General features: G+C 32.7%; 1 protein-coding gene across 1 annotated transcript; it reads left to right on the top strand.

Annotated features, from left to right (window-relative positions):
• Positions 1 to 2,491: 2,491 nt before the first annotated feature.
• Positions 2,492 to 15,522, top strand: LOC107851322 (cysteine-rich receptor-like protein kinase 44). Its single transcript, XM_016696280.2, has 7 exons — positions 2,492 to 3,618; positions 11,382 to 11,537; positions 11,626 to 11,762; positions 13,973 to 14,183; positions 14,285 to 14,522; positions 14,597 to 14,747; positions 15,032 to 15,522. Exons 1-7 carry the CDS (start codon positions 2,814 to 2,816, stop codon positions 15,344 to 15,346), a joined length of 2,013 nt encoding a protein of 670 aa, XP_016551766.1. The 5' UTR covers positions 2,492 to 2,813; the 3' UTR covers positions 15,347 to 15,522.
• Positions 15,523 to 15,621: the final 99 nt, after the last annotated feature.

Below are 15,621 nucleotides of genomic sequence, written 5' to 3'. Positions count from 1 at the left end.
TTAAAACAATTTTGGTACTGTAAAATAAAAGGCTGAAAGTTTAAATGTTGATTGAAGTGATAAGACTTTTACTTAAAAAACAAATAAAAAAGGAGTATAATATATTTAAAATCAAGTGGGATAAATAAGGATAAAAGAGTAATTGTATCTTTAAAAAATTATCAAATAAGAAAAGACGACATTTATTTTGGGATGAACAAAAAAGAAAATGACGACACTTAATTTAATACGAAGGGAGTAATAATAATAATAATAATAGCAAACAGGCACTAAAAGACAAAATAATAACACCAAAATTCTTCATCTTATATATATAAGAGTAATATATTTCAAATAACAAAGCAAATAAAGGAGGTGAAAGGACCGGATTTCTTTCGAAAAGCGAAAAAGTGTGAAAAGGACCCGCATCCACGTATAGGAGTTGAAGTTTGAATTGTATGGTCAACAGTGGGAGGAACTATCACTATATTGGACCATACGGATATAAGTGTCTATGCTTAGTTATTTCAGATTCATTCATGCATGTGGAATATAATTGTTGCAAAATTAACAGAATTTATGGTTGAAACGCTAAATAGTTGACGTTTGAATTAAATAGTGGGGAGGGGTAGAATTAGAAGTTCAAATATAAATATGCAATAATTTTTACTCATATAGTGTAGTTATAGTGAGAAATTTATTAGACAAGTAAAAGTATTAAATTTAGGACCCCAAATAATATCATCACTTAAAGTTGTCCTTATAAAATTATAAATTTATAAATTAAAATTCTGATAGTGGGAGGAACGGTTGAGACATCGAGTCATGATGTTTGCAGGTTACTTCCTTTATATTTTTGCTTTATGACTTGCATTCTTTTGCTTTGTATTCTTAATTCCACTCACGCCACTTTAAAGTTTCTAGATTTACTAGGAAAATATTTTTATATTATCAGATTATCTAAAAAATAATTTATATATAATTATTATTCATAAGAAGTGAAACTAATAACATGCATTAAAAATAAAGCAAACAATGTATTAGTGAAAAGTGTAAACTGCTTGATTAAGTTTGTTGGATAAGTAAATCTAAAAAAAAAATTGCATTTAAATTTTTAATTTAAAAGAAACCAATAGGTAAACTTTATCTTATAAAGATCATTTCACATGATATTGAGATAAAATTCTGAAATCAATCTCTTAACAGGAGTTTTCAGATTTGCTGAGTCCTGACTACTGTACTGAGTATGCACAAATTGTATTAGGAAGTGACTTTTTCATGCCGATACAAATTTAAATTGATCAGCATCACAGTAAAATCTAAAAAAAAAAAAAAAAGGAAAAAAGAGTTAAATTGTTCTCCTAGTTTGAATCGTTCATCATACAAATCTTGATTAGTCAAGATCAAGGAGAAAGATTCTAAAAGGGTGCTCCACCTGTCCCCCAATAATTATTGTTGAAATTTCATCATCGGTCAAAGAAGAATTTAAATTTTATATACTAATAGTATAATTATTTTTACTTCATCGTATCAATTAATTAGTTAGAACTGATTACTTTTCTAATTTTAAGGTTATCGTACCTAGCTTGTCATAAAATTTTTTTTTTCATTGTTGTACGTGAGCTTAGGGGTGGCTTAACAGGATTTGTGGCCTAAAATCAACTTTAAAAAGTGGCCCTTACATTTAATTAATAAGGAAAAACGGTCACATAAATTGAAATAAGCAGATTACTTAAATTTCGTAATAAATATATGATATGTGATTTTTTTTTTTTATTAATGACTATATTATAATAGAAAGGCAAACAAATTCCCATCTAATAATTTTGGAGTTGATTATTTGCCATAGAGAGTGAATCAAGTCATTAATTCAATTCAAAATAAACTTAGAACTATGTATATTCCAAATGTATGAAAAGAAAAATTACCATCTGCTTAATTCTACAAAATTGAGATAATTAAATGAAGAGAATTAATTGACATCGAGAATCAGACTATATAAATTTTGACTCTTATATTGAATGTATTTTTTCTTTATGTTGACGTGGGAAAAATGTAATATAGTAGTACATTTTATATAATTTTTGAACATCTAAATTTTGAAATATTATATTAATTAGCTTAAAAAATTAGTGAATTGATTGCTGGAAAGTAAAAAGTAACACATAAAATAAATGGAGGGAGTGTTTATCTAAATAACATATATTTCTTTATAGCTAAATTTTGTAAAATTTCCAAAAGACAAGCATAAATCTAATTTTTTGAAAATAATATTAGTGTTAATTCTATAATATATACTATATAACATTAATACTAATGATATTATGTGACCTTGAATTTGAGGGGCACTAAAGCAATGGCTTTAGTTGCCTCCCCTTGAGCCGGCACTGCGAGAGCTTAAATTGATGACGTAAATGATGAGCGAACTTAAATTAATGAAGAAAATTTATAAATTAAAGCTGCACATATTGAAAATCACAAAACTTAACGCCAATGAAGTCTTTTAACTTTTTAATTGGAAGTAGTAGACGGGGAGGGAAACAGGGATGAGATGACAAGGTGGGAAATTGAATTCTCATCAACAAAATGAAAGTTGAGATAACCAACAAATTGAGCTACTAAAATTTCCCCATTAAAGAAATCCAAATTAACAACCATCAATAAATTACGTCTTTGTACTCTCTGTCCATCTTTTCTTGTCGTCAATAGTGGACATGTAAAGATGGATGGAGGGAGTCTAACTAAATGGTCCTTTCAACTCAACTTTTGCAGCATCTATAAATTGGCCTTATCTCTCAACTTGATGAAGTAGTGAATTGTTCAATTTTTGCATAATGCCTAGTTTGAATATCCCATTATGCCTTATTGTTCTTTTCTTAATCACCCAAAGTATTTGTAGCTCAGTATCAGCTGCTGATGACTATTACTGCCCAAACACAACAACAACTTACAATATTTCAAACTCCTCTTATCATTCCAATCTCAATTTGCTACTTTCAACCCTCTCTAATGCCTCGAAGGAATATCAGTTTTACAATTTTTCCACTGGTGGCCGCAGTAATTCAGAAAGAATTTACGGTCTGTTTATGTGTCGAGCTGATTTTTTGAGTTTGTCATGTCAAGATTTTGTAACTAGAGCTGTTGATGAAATAGTCGAGCTATGCCCACGGAGAAAAACAGCTATATTTTGGTCGGACGATAACTTATTACGTTATTCGAATCGATTAATATTCCCCGATCCAGATTATTCATCCATAATTAACAAACCAAATAAACCTTTTGTTCTGCTCAATACTAATAAAATTAGCATTCATGAACAGAGTAGGTTCAAAAAGAAGCTAGGGGAAATGATGGATGACATGGCAAATCGGGCTGCTGGTGATCGTTCAATAGGCAAGAAATTTGCAATTAGAGAAGCCAATTCTAGTGGTGACATAACCCTTTATGCCTTAGCTCAATGCATTCCTGATATGTCTTCTTCTTCTTGCCTAAATTGCCTTAGAAATGTGATCAATGTCTTACACAAATGTTGTGATGAACTTAGAGGTGCTAGAGTTCAATTTCCTAGCTGTTTTATGAGGCATGAAGTGTATCCCTTCTACAATCAACACAACGTACCTGCTCTGTCGAAACATCAAGGTGCGTATAGCTTTTCAGTGTTAGAGTGTAAAAGTCAAAACTCTTCGGAGAATCACAGTTTTCTTCATGTCTATTCATGTCTGCACCATTTGTTAAATGGGGATGGCCGGTATATATGCACTAATTTTTGGATGAAAAGTATATAGGATCTAAATGGCAAAATTCAAGGGTATATTTATCCACTTTCCCTGCTTTCTTAGGACGGTAATTCAATCATTTTGTGTGTGCATTTGGAAGTCGATATAATTAACTCATCACGTTAAAATCAGCTTCATACATATACTCAAAGTGACGAAATTTGCAAACAGTTTTGTTTATGTTTAACCCTATATCGGCTATGCTTTTACAATCAGGAGTGGATTTACCTGAACCCATTAACGATGTATATGTATATACCTTGGAAAACTATTATTTATATTTAACTGCGCTCCCTAGTTTAACTGTGCAACCTAATGAACACGAGTGCGTTAGGCGTGTTGGTTGAAGTTGTTGCTTCTCTCGGCTTTCACTTTGGATCTAAACTTTGGTTTATCTTGCACAAACTTTAGTTCCACTGAGTTATCACTGTCAACTATTTCAATAAAGTTATTGTCTAAGTATTAGCTTAGCATTCATATCCTCGCTATTGCTTACGCAATTAGTGACCAGTTGTACACGATATTATCCATCAGCTATCATTGAAAGTTTCTCTAATGCCTATGGTAAGATAATAATATCCGAGTCTTTAAATTGTGAATCCATCTTTCGTACCATGCACTCCTCCCTATACAGGTATAGCTAGCACATCATGTCTTAGGCAAAATGGCTTGATGAAGCCTTGTACTATGTCGATTTTGTAATGTGGATACTTTTACTTATATGTTTGTCATCTGAACATCTTAACTTAATAAAATTCAATATTTTAAGCCTTTTGACCGTTAACCTAATCTATGTGGTTTTAAAATTATTGAATAGGATATGACGTGTATAGACACAAGTGTATGAGCGAGTGAAAACAATATATTTATATTAAAATTAAAAAAAATAAAAAGGACCTTTTTTCCCTCCATCTTTTTTAATTTAAAAATATTTTTAAAAATTAAAAAATAATAATTTTTTAAAAAAATAAAAAAGGCATCCAGCACATCCTCACCACCCCCACCCCCACCCCCCGTCCGACACCCCCCACCCTACTCCTATTGCCGTCCAGCACCCCTCAGCCCCCTTCCCCGCGTCCAGCACCCCCACCCTACCCCCAGCACCCACCCTACCCCCAGCCTCCTTTCCCCGCATCCAGCACCCCCCAGCCCCCCTCGCTGCATCCAGCACCCCCAAACCCACCCAGCCCTGTCCAGCACCCTCAGCCCCCGTCCCCCGCGTCCAGCCCCCCTCCCCATTCCTCAGCACCAATCCTCCTTTCCTTAAACCAAAAAAACTTTGAATTCACTTTTTATTTTATTTTTCAAATTTTTCCTCTCAATTTAAATCTTTTCATTTTTTTTTTGAATTAAAATTTAAATTTGAAATTTTTTCATATTTTTTTGGGATTAAAATTTAAATTTGAATTGAAAGTGAGTGATAATGGATATTGAAAAATTAGTGAATTTCATGAATAAGCTTGAAAAAACTTAAAGTTTTTGTGAATTTGTTAAAGATATTCAAATTTAAAAATCGAAAATTATTATGTTTGTATATATGAATTTATAGTTAAAAATTTAAATTAGTTGGAGAAGAATTTTAATTATTTGGAATGAATTTGATGTTTAATTTGTGAGCAAAAATAAAATATGATTATTTAAATTTTTCTATAATTTATAAAAGAAATTTATTTAATTAAATTTATTTTAATATTTAATTTCTTATGTAACGTTATAAAAATGACATGGAATTTAATGTAATACCTGAAAATGACATCGAAGTTGACGTGGGGCGAGTGTGTCACACACACCAAAATAATGTTTCAAATGTTATTTTTAATGAATTTAAGATTCCAGATGATAAACATGTAAGTAAAAATACTCACATTATAAAACGAATATAATATAAGAGTCTACCGAGTCATTTTGTCATGTTTTATGATAAAACAACACTTTGGTACGTTAGTTTGGTTAAGATAAGAAAGGTGAATATATGGTCCACAACACCTTTTCCCTATAAGAAGTTTTAAACCCTTTTTCTGTTGGTAACTTTTTTTTGGTTCTTTCTTTTCTTTTCTGATTTTCGTTTTACCTTTTTATCTTCGTGCCTTTACTTTCCTTTTGTTTTTTATTTTTTTTGGGATGCAATTATTAAAATCGTTAACAATAATTGTAAATCTTAAGAGTGTTGGGAATGACACGGGCACAATCAAAGATTTCGATAGGGTAGTAGCGGAAGAATACACAAATTTAACTTTTCCTTTCAATTTGAACTAAAAGGAGACAAACAAATAAAAAAAAAACAAAGTAATATGATAGCAAATAAATCAATCAAACGAATAAAACAAGACAAAAATAAAACCAAGAATAAGAGACACCAAATTTATGTGGAAAATCCTTCGGTGTGAAGAGTAAAAAATCATAGGACCAAACTTCCACTAAAATCACCAAGAGTTACAATATTGTTCTCCGAAATTGGCCACAAAACAAGTGACAAAGAACGAGCAACAACATAATAAGATAGAACCAAACTAGAGAATAAAAAGGAGCACAAACACCAAAAGTTCAGCTGTCGTTCAAAAATGAAAAGTAGGAGCTACAGGCCATCAAATCTAACCCCGTCAGTTCCTAATCAAATATTGAGATGAGAAGAACAAGTAGTTCAAACATTAGCTTAATCGGACAAGAAACGAAGCGGGAATCGCAATTTGAAGTTGCCAGCTTAGGCTGAAATTTGGGGTGCGAAAATCAGCACTATTTTTCTCTCTGACTGCTAAAAACTCTTTTTTGTGATGATGAATAAGACCTTAAAAAAATCAATATATATGCCCTATAGTAATGATTTTATGGGTAAAAGTGGGTTGGTTTAAATTGAGTTTTATTTATCCACATAGGAAGGGACAAAGACCCATGACCCAACAATTCTCCCCCTCCCGACTATGTGGAGAAGACCGCCATCCCGACGATCATGCAATAATCTTCAAACTTTCCTCTAGGCAAAACTTTAGTCATCATGTCGGAACCATTATCATCCATATGAATCTTCTTAAGTTCAAGCAACATAGAATCGAACACATCCCAAATCCAATAGTATCTCACATCAATGTGTTTAGACCGATCAAGAAATGTAGAATTCTTGCCAAGATGTATGACACTTTGACTTTCGTAATAAAGCTCATACCTCTCTTAAGCACAAACAAGTTTTCCCAAGAATCTGTTCATCCAAAGCAATTCTTTACAAGCTTCAATGGTAGCAAGAAGCTCAGCTTCTATAGTAGATAGAGCAACACATTTTTGCAACCTAGATTGCCAAGACACAACTCCCCCTACAAAAGTAATCAAATACCCTGAAGCATATTTGCGGGTATCAACATCACCAGCTATGTATGAATCAGTATAACCACAAAGAATAGGCTTCCCTGTACCAAAACACAAACTCAGACTAGAAGTGCCACAAAGATATCTCATAATTCACTTCACAGCATTCCAATGTTCTCTTTCCAAATTAGAAAGAAAATAGTTAACAATACCAATAGCATGAGCAATATCTGGTCTTGTACAAATCATTGCATATATCAAACTACCAACAACTGAAGCATAAGGAACTTTATTCATATCTTTATTCTCATCATCACTAGAAGGACATTACTTCGTGCTCAATTTGAAGTGCATAGCTAAAGGTGTACTGACAAAACCCACTTGTTTTTCAAAGCTTTTTTGTCTTTAGGCAGCTTAACCAAATCAAAGATATGATTATCATGCGAAGATTTAATTTTATCTTCCATAACATCAAACCACTTTTCTTTTACTTCATTTTTCATGGCATAATCAAGACTCTCAGGTTCTTCCCCGTCAGTCAAGAGTACATACTCACTGGTAGAATAATGAGATGAAGGTATTCTCTCTCTGGTAGATCGTCTGAGAGAACTCTCGAGAGCATCAATAACTGATTGCTGATCAACCTTATCAACTTGCACTGGAGCATCAACAACATCTTACTGGTAATTCTGAACATGATCATCATCTTCATTATCAACTTGATTTTAATCATCATAAAGATTTTCTTCAGGAGCAGTAGTCAAAGGAACTGGATCAACATTAACTAGGGTCTTACTATTCTGAGAATCAACCTTCTCAACTTTGTCAAAATCTTTAATTGTTTGGTCTTCAAAGAACACAACATCACAACTTCTAACAAGTTTCTTCTCAATTAAATCATAGAATCGATAGCCAAATTCATCTTGACCATAACCAATAAAGATACATTGTCTAGTTTTAACATCCAACTTTGACATTTCATCCTTTGGAACATGCATAAAGGCTTTACACCCAAAGACTTTAAAATGCTTATAAGAGATATTCTTTCCAGATCAAACTCTATCAGGAACATCACCATCCAAAGCAACAGTAGGAAATAAATTAATAACATAAGCAGCAGTATTAAGTCCTTCTGCCCAAAAGGAATCTAGCAGCTTAGCATCTGAAAGCATACATCTAATCCTCTTAACTAGAGTTCTGTTCATCCTCTCTACTAAATCATTCAACTGAGGAGTTTTTGGAGGAGTTTTCTGATGCTGAATATCCTGCTCTCTGCAATATCTATCAAAAGGACCAATATACTCATCATTATTATCTGAGTAGATGCATTTTAATTTTTTTCCTGTCTCTCTCAACAAAGGCGTGAAAATCCTTAAATACATCAAGTACTTTATCCTTGGACTTTAAAGGAAATACCCAAAGTTTGCGAGAAAGATCATCAATAAAAATCACAAAATAAAGTGCACCACCATGAGACCTTACTTTTAAAGGACCACACAAATTAGAATGCACTAACTCCAGCAAATCAAGCTTTCTCGAAGGCGGATGACTCTAAAAAGAAACTCTTTTCTGTTTACCGTCTAAGCAATGAACACACTCTTCAACTTTGCTTATTTCACTTCAGAAAGCAAATTTTTCTTAGCCAAACTATCAATCCCCTTCTCACTCATATGACTCAACCTTCTATGCCACAATTCTGATGAAGTATCATTCTTCACCAAGTTTATTAAGCCTCTAGAAGTAGAGCCTTGAAATACATATAAGTTAGACAACTTATCACCTCGATCCATAATCTTTGAACCTCTAGTAAGTTTCTACTGACCAGCACCAAGGGTGTTAACATAATCCTCATCATCAAGGTTCCCTACAAAAATCAGATTCAGGCGAATATCTAGGGCATGTTTGACATTATTGAGAACTAGTTTGGAACCATTGTTACTTTCCAAACAAATAGTTCCAACGCCAAGTACTTTAACTTCATCATTATTGCCCATTTTCAACATTCCTAAATTACCTGGAGTATATGAAGAAAATAATTTCTTCTTTGGCGTAACATGAGAAGTAACACTAAAATCCACAAACCAGCTAGACTCATCATGAACAAGATTAATAGCATTCTCACCAGAAGCAACAAGAAGATCATCATTAGCAACAATTACAACACGATTTTTATTATTGCCTTCATTATTTTGCCTTTTTATATCTCTCTTATACTTGTAACAATATTTCATGATATGCCTCTTTTGTTGCAATAGTCATATGTAACATTCTTGAATTTGGACCTCGACTTGCTTCTACTTTTATCTCTATTATTTGGATCTCTGGACTTGTTTCTCCCCCTCTCTTCAGTAACTAAAACACCAGAGTGTGAAAATGAAGAAGGTGAGGTCTGAGATCTTCTTCTCATCTCTTTATTCAAGACATCACTCTTAACATATTCCATAGTTACAACACCACCGAGAGCAGAATTAGTCAAAGAAACTCGAAGAGTTTTCTAAGAGTCTGACAGAGTATTAAGAAGCCAAAGTCCTTGAATTTCTTCATTGAACTTTACACCCATTCCGGACAGCTGGTCAAGGACACCTTGAAAATCATTTATATGATCAGAAATAGGACTGCCCTCTTTATACCTAATATTCATCAATTTCTTAAGCAAGAACAACTTGTTATTGCCAGTCTTCAAAGCATAAAGTGTCTCGAGCATGTCCCATAAACTTCTGGCATGTGTCTCATTCACAATATGGTTTCTAGCATTATCTTCAACCCATTGTATGATATAGCCACAAATTTGTAAGTGTTCAAATTCTTAATCCTCATCTGTCATGGATTGAGGTTTAGTAGACACAAACACAGGTAGATGCATTTTCTTGACAAATGAAAGATCTTTCATCTTACCTTTCCAAGTATGATAGTTACTACCATTCAAACACACCATCTTGCTCATATTTGCCTCCATCATTTAAATCAACAATCAATAACAACCTACGCTCTGTTACCACTTTGTTTAAAAAGGCAAATACACAATCAAAGAGCCAGACAGGGTAGCAGCGGAAGAATACCCAAATCTAAACTTTTCCTTTCAATTTGAACTAAGAGGATACAAGCAAATCCAAGAAAAATCAAGTAATATGGCAGCAAATAAATCAATCAAACGAATAAGACAATACAAGAATAAAACCAAGAACAAAGAGACACCAAATTTACGTGAAAAGTCCTTCGGTGTGAAGAGTAAAAAACTATGGGACCAAACTTCCACTATAATCACCATGAATTACAATATTATTCTTCAAAATTGGCTACAAAACAAGTGTCAAAAAACGAGCAACAACACAATAAGATAGTACCAAACTAGAGAATAAAAAGGAGCACAAATACCAAAAATGCAGCTGCTTTTTGGAAATGAAAAACCGAAGTTACAGTCCACCAAATCCAACCCCGTCTGTTCCTAATTAAAGATTGAGATGAAAAGAGCAAGAAATCCAAAAATCAGCTCAATCGGACAAGAAACGAAGAGGGAATCGCAATTTGAAGTTGCCAGCTATGGCTGAAATTTGGGGTTCGAAAATCTGCACTATTTTTCTCTTTGTGGCTGCTAAAACCTCTTTTTGTGATGATGAATACGACCTAAAAAAGATTAATATATATGCTCCATAGTAATGGACTTATGGACAAAAATGGATTGATCTAAATTGAGCTTTATTTATTCACATAGTAAGGGACAAAGACCCATGACCCAACAAAGAGGTTCTTTACGATATTAGTATTAGCTATTATTTGCTCATCAAGTTGTTGTCATGATAAATAGAATTTTATCGAGTCAAATCAAAGGGTAGTAAAATGCACAACAAAGAGTGTAATAGGCACATGCAGATCAAGATTTGAATTTATGGGTTCAAGCTCAAAATTCTACCATAGTCTATTTGATTTAATGGGTTCGAAATTTATTAGTGGTATAATAAATGTAATGGAGTTTTTTAAATACATTACATGAACTTAGCTAAAGATATTGGGTTCGTATGAGGCGATAACTATACCCTACATCTGTTCATGACAATGGGAAGCATGATTGAAGTTCCTCCACCAATCTCAAATTCAAGCTCTGAGAATGGAGAAATTTTCAATAGTCAGAGAGCACACTACTTTCTTGAATATGGGTCTATCAAGCTTGGACTTTAAATAGTCGAGCCAGTGAGCTTCATATTCTACTAGATGGTTAAAAGATAAACATGGTAAAATACACTATAACATTAGTAGTAGAACAAAAAATGTCATATCAAAGATTTAATACAAAGTAGTGGATGAATTTAAATTCTTGAATTGTTGATGCAGGGCATAATGGAATCTACAAAACAGAACTACTAATTATTGTTTGTGTAGTCATTGCCATCGTAATTCTTTTGTTTATACTATCCATTGGAGTCTTTCATTTGCTAGAGAGGAGAAGAAGGATGAAAAGAAACAGTATACCAAAGGAGATGAATAATGGTAATTAGATGCCAATTATGATCTTATTTATGCCTTTGTTACAATTCCTTAATTGATTTAACTTTTTCTTGTATATATACTTATATAGATGTTGCAGTTGATCTTATTGGTGGGATTCTAACAGCTGAATCCTTGCAATATGACTTTAGTACAATTGAAGCTGCCACTGATTACTTCTCTATGGAAAACAAAATTGGTGTAGGTGGATTTGGTGATGTCTATAAGGTAAAGTTATTAAAGATCTAACCTTTTATGGATGTTTACTTTTCTTATTTGATTAGATAACATAATGATTATTTAGATTTAAGTTATATAGACGGCTAATGTTAATATTCTTACATAGGCAATATAGTATAGGGCAAAGTTGCACAAATAGCTAAGGTTTAGACATAATTTGGCGGGGGGTAGTGATTAGATAACATAATAATTATTTAGATTTAACTTATATAGACGGATAATGTTAATATTTTTACATAAGCAATATAGTATAGGGCAAAGTTGCACAAATAGCAAAGGCTTAGACATAATGGGGGGGGGGGGGGGGGATAAATTGGGGGGGGGGGGGAGGAGTTAAGTTAATTACAATTCATAACCACAAGTTAAAATAGAGAGACTGGCAAGTGAGAGGAGAGAAGCGAGAGAGGGGCGACTTTAAAGCACGTCACTAGAGTGAGATACTTATTTACTTATATACCCAACATCTCTCCTGTGTTTTGCCGATATGATATGAAACTCCTTATTCCTAGCTGGCGTTTGACACAGGAGTGACTCTAATAGCAGGCTTTATAGAGCGTCACTAAAGAGTAAGGCCTGTTTACTTATATACCCATCATCTCTCTTGTGTTTTGGCAATGTGAGACTTTTTAGTTCAATTTGGGGTGTGCAGATTTGTACATGACACTTTTCTTTTTGTATATGACATACTTCAATTGTATTTGTATATAATAATTTTCTTTTTGTATATGACATACTGTAGTTGTATTTGTATATGACATACTCATCATATATCGGAGAATCATAGAATTTGCATTTGTATTCGTGTATTACAGTTATAATCAAAATACAATTACATAATACATATTGACATCTATACAATAGATGCATTTGTATGTATGAAACCAAGTACAAAAAACACATATTGATACATGCACAACTCTTCCCACTATATCTATACCTAATATATATACACACTCAAATGATACATATACAATTGAAAAATATATCAATATTGATTTAATATACAATTGATACATAGACAAACACTTATTTAATGTTGGGAGCGCTGTCACCTTAATGGGCTCTGTAATGCGTGATCCGGATTAGTCAAGGCTCCAATACGGGCACCGAACACCCGACACCGGATGTAAAACAAAAAAAAAACTTATTTAATGTCTGATCTAATAATAACAATTTGTACGAATTGAGAGAGAGAGGGTGGGTTAGCGGGTGGGTGGGTGAGTGGGGGAGTGGCGAGCGAGATAAGAAGAGATATGGTTAAACTTAACTATATATAGCAATTATTAACATTATTACCAATGTATGATAATTATGGACGACTCTTTTCTGTAATATGTAATTTTTCCTATAGTTTAACCTAAGCCTGTTAAGATGCCAGGCTGTACCAATTTGGCCCTCAAAAAATAGTGCAGGTTGTTTGTTGGATCAGAGAAACAGGTTTCAATCATTCCAAATTTGAGTGGGCTAAATCAGACCTGCGTGGACTCAGGTTTTATACGTACCGTGGGGAGTTCGATTACAATAAAATAGTTAAAAATTACACAAATTCACAATCTGAGTTTCACTTATTATAAAAAATTTCATCTCACCATATATATTACAAAAATCTCATTTTTCTCTAAAAATACATATACATAGCTTCTATGTATATGTCTGCTCTCTTATATATATGAATCCGCGTTGTTATGTATATGTCGACCTTGTTATATATATGTCGCCTTGTCATACTTGTTATGTGTATGAATCGGCATTGTTATGTATATGTCGGTCTTGTGATACTTGTTATGTGTATGAATCGGCATCGTTATGTATATGTCGGTCTTGTTATGTATATAAATCGGGAGAGAGAATAAAGTAATTAAGAAAGTGGGAGAGAGTGTAAATAATACTAATAAGGTTGAGATTTATGTTAATTTTACATAAAATAATAACAATTTTACGATATCATGCCAGGAAACCGTGGTAGTCCGGCCGTCCCAGTTGACAAGCTTATTAGTGTACATATTATTGTAGGTCAAGTATCATCATTATTAGGTTATCAATTATTATGTTTATTATTTAAATCTACCTATTATTACCTTATTAATGAATTTATTGGTAAGTATTTTTTATGTCATTAATGGATATGATCGACTCAATATATATTCTATTATATTATCTCAATAAAAAATCTTAAACTTTACAATTCTTTCATTCAGGGAGAACTTGTTAGTGGACAAGAGATAGCTGTAAAAAGGCTATCAAGACTGTCAAGCCAAGGTGTAGAAGAATTTAAGAATGAGGTTGTACTTGTAGCTAAGCTTCAACACAGAAATTTAGTGAGACTGCTGGGTTTTTGCTTGGAAGGGGAAGAAAAGATACTCATCTACGAGTTCGTTCCCAACAAAAGCCTCGACTATTTCTTATTTGGTATGCGTGTTAATATTCTTTTTTCAATTTATGTTTCACACTTCTCTTTTTAGTTTGTTATGTTTATAGTAGTAATTATTTTAATATCTCATGTATTTAAGATACGAAGACGCAAGCAACGCTGAGCTGGTCAGTGCGTGACAAGATTATTAGAGGAATTGTACGAGGATTAGTTTATCTTCATGAAGATTCCCGTCCTCGAATCATACATCGTGATCTCAAAGCAAGCAACATTTTGCTAGACAAAGATATGAATCCAAAAATTTCAGATTTTGGCATGGCTAGAATATTTGGAGTGAACCAAACTGAAGGAAGCACTAAAATAATTGTTGGCACATAGTAAGTGTTGGAAAAAAATCGGTTCTTATAGTATAAGATAATGTTAATTAATTTGATTTTATTTTCTTTGTTAGCGGCTACATGTCTCCAGAATATGCAATGCATGGCCAGTTTTCAGTGAAGTCTGATGTATTCAGTTTTGGTGTGCTTCTTCTAGAGATAATAAGTGGAAAGAGAAATAGATCGTTTTATCAGGAAGATAAATTTGATGATCTTCTTATCCATGTAAGTGCAAATTAATTGTCTTTAAGAGTTTCACTTATTTACCACTATTCGAAATTGTGGGGTGTATCTTTTTTAAAAAGTTTTATTCATGTTCATTCTTGCAACAATAATGTTTTTCACATAAGATAAATATTATATATAAGATTATCATATACAAATCCTAATATGCATGTTTGGTAACATATATCTCTATGCATAAAGTCATGATTTAACTTTTATCTTATTCCTTAAGCATTCAATATTTTCATCTTAGTTAAGATGATTATAATTATTGATATTTATAGGCTTGGAAGCTGTGGAAAGATGGTAGAGCAATGGAACTTGTAGATCCAACTCTTATTGGTCACTCAAATTCGATGTTAGAAATCATGAGATGTATTCATATCGGACTGTTATGTGTTCAAAATAATTTGGATGAAAGACCGACAACTGCTTTGATAGCTCATATTCTCAATACTGATTCTGTTATTCTGCCGAAGCCAAATCATCCAGCTACTTATAAGGATTATACTAGAATAGGAAATACGGACCAACTCCCGAGTAATTCCATTTCATCATCTGTATTTCAGGAATTAATTTCTGAAATCTATCCAAGATAGTATGGTTTACCAAAGAAAACTATTTTCATCACTTGATTAGATTGTCACGAAAAGTCTTTTATGTCGATTTTTTCTCTTTTTATAATTCTATTTCTTATAAATTGTAACTATTGATTCTCAACTATTACTTACCAGTTTTCTATGAAGTTAAAAGCTCGAATTGAGCTAAGAATTAAGATATGGAGAAAAATTTACTTTTGTCGCATATTAGTTTTTTTTGTTGAATTTATAAGATTTCAGTATGTATCAAGTTGTCCTATCTAGTAGTTCTTGCT

Source organism: Capsicum annuum, chromosome 12, assembly GCF_002878395.1.
Source record: "Capsicum annuum cultivar UCD-10X-F1 chromosome 12, UCD10Xv1.1, whole genome shotgun sequence".
NCBI classification, from domain to species: Eukaryota; Viridiplantae; Streptophyta; class Magnoliopsida; order Solanales; family Solanaceae; genus Capsicum; species Capsicum annuum.
This window is presented reverse-complemented; position numbering and strand designations above follow the sequence as displayed.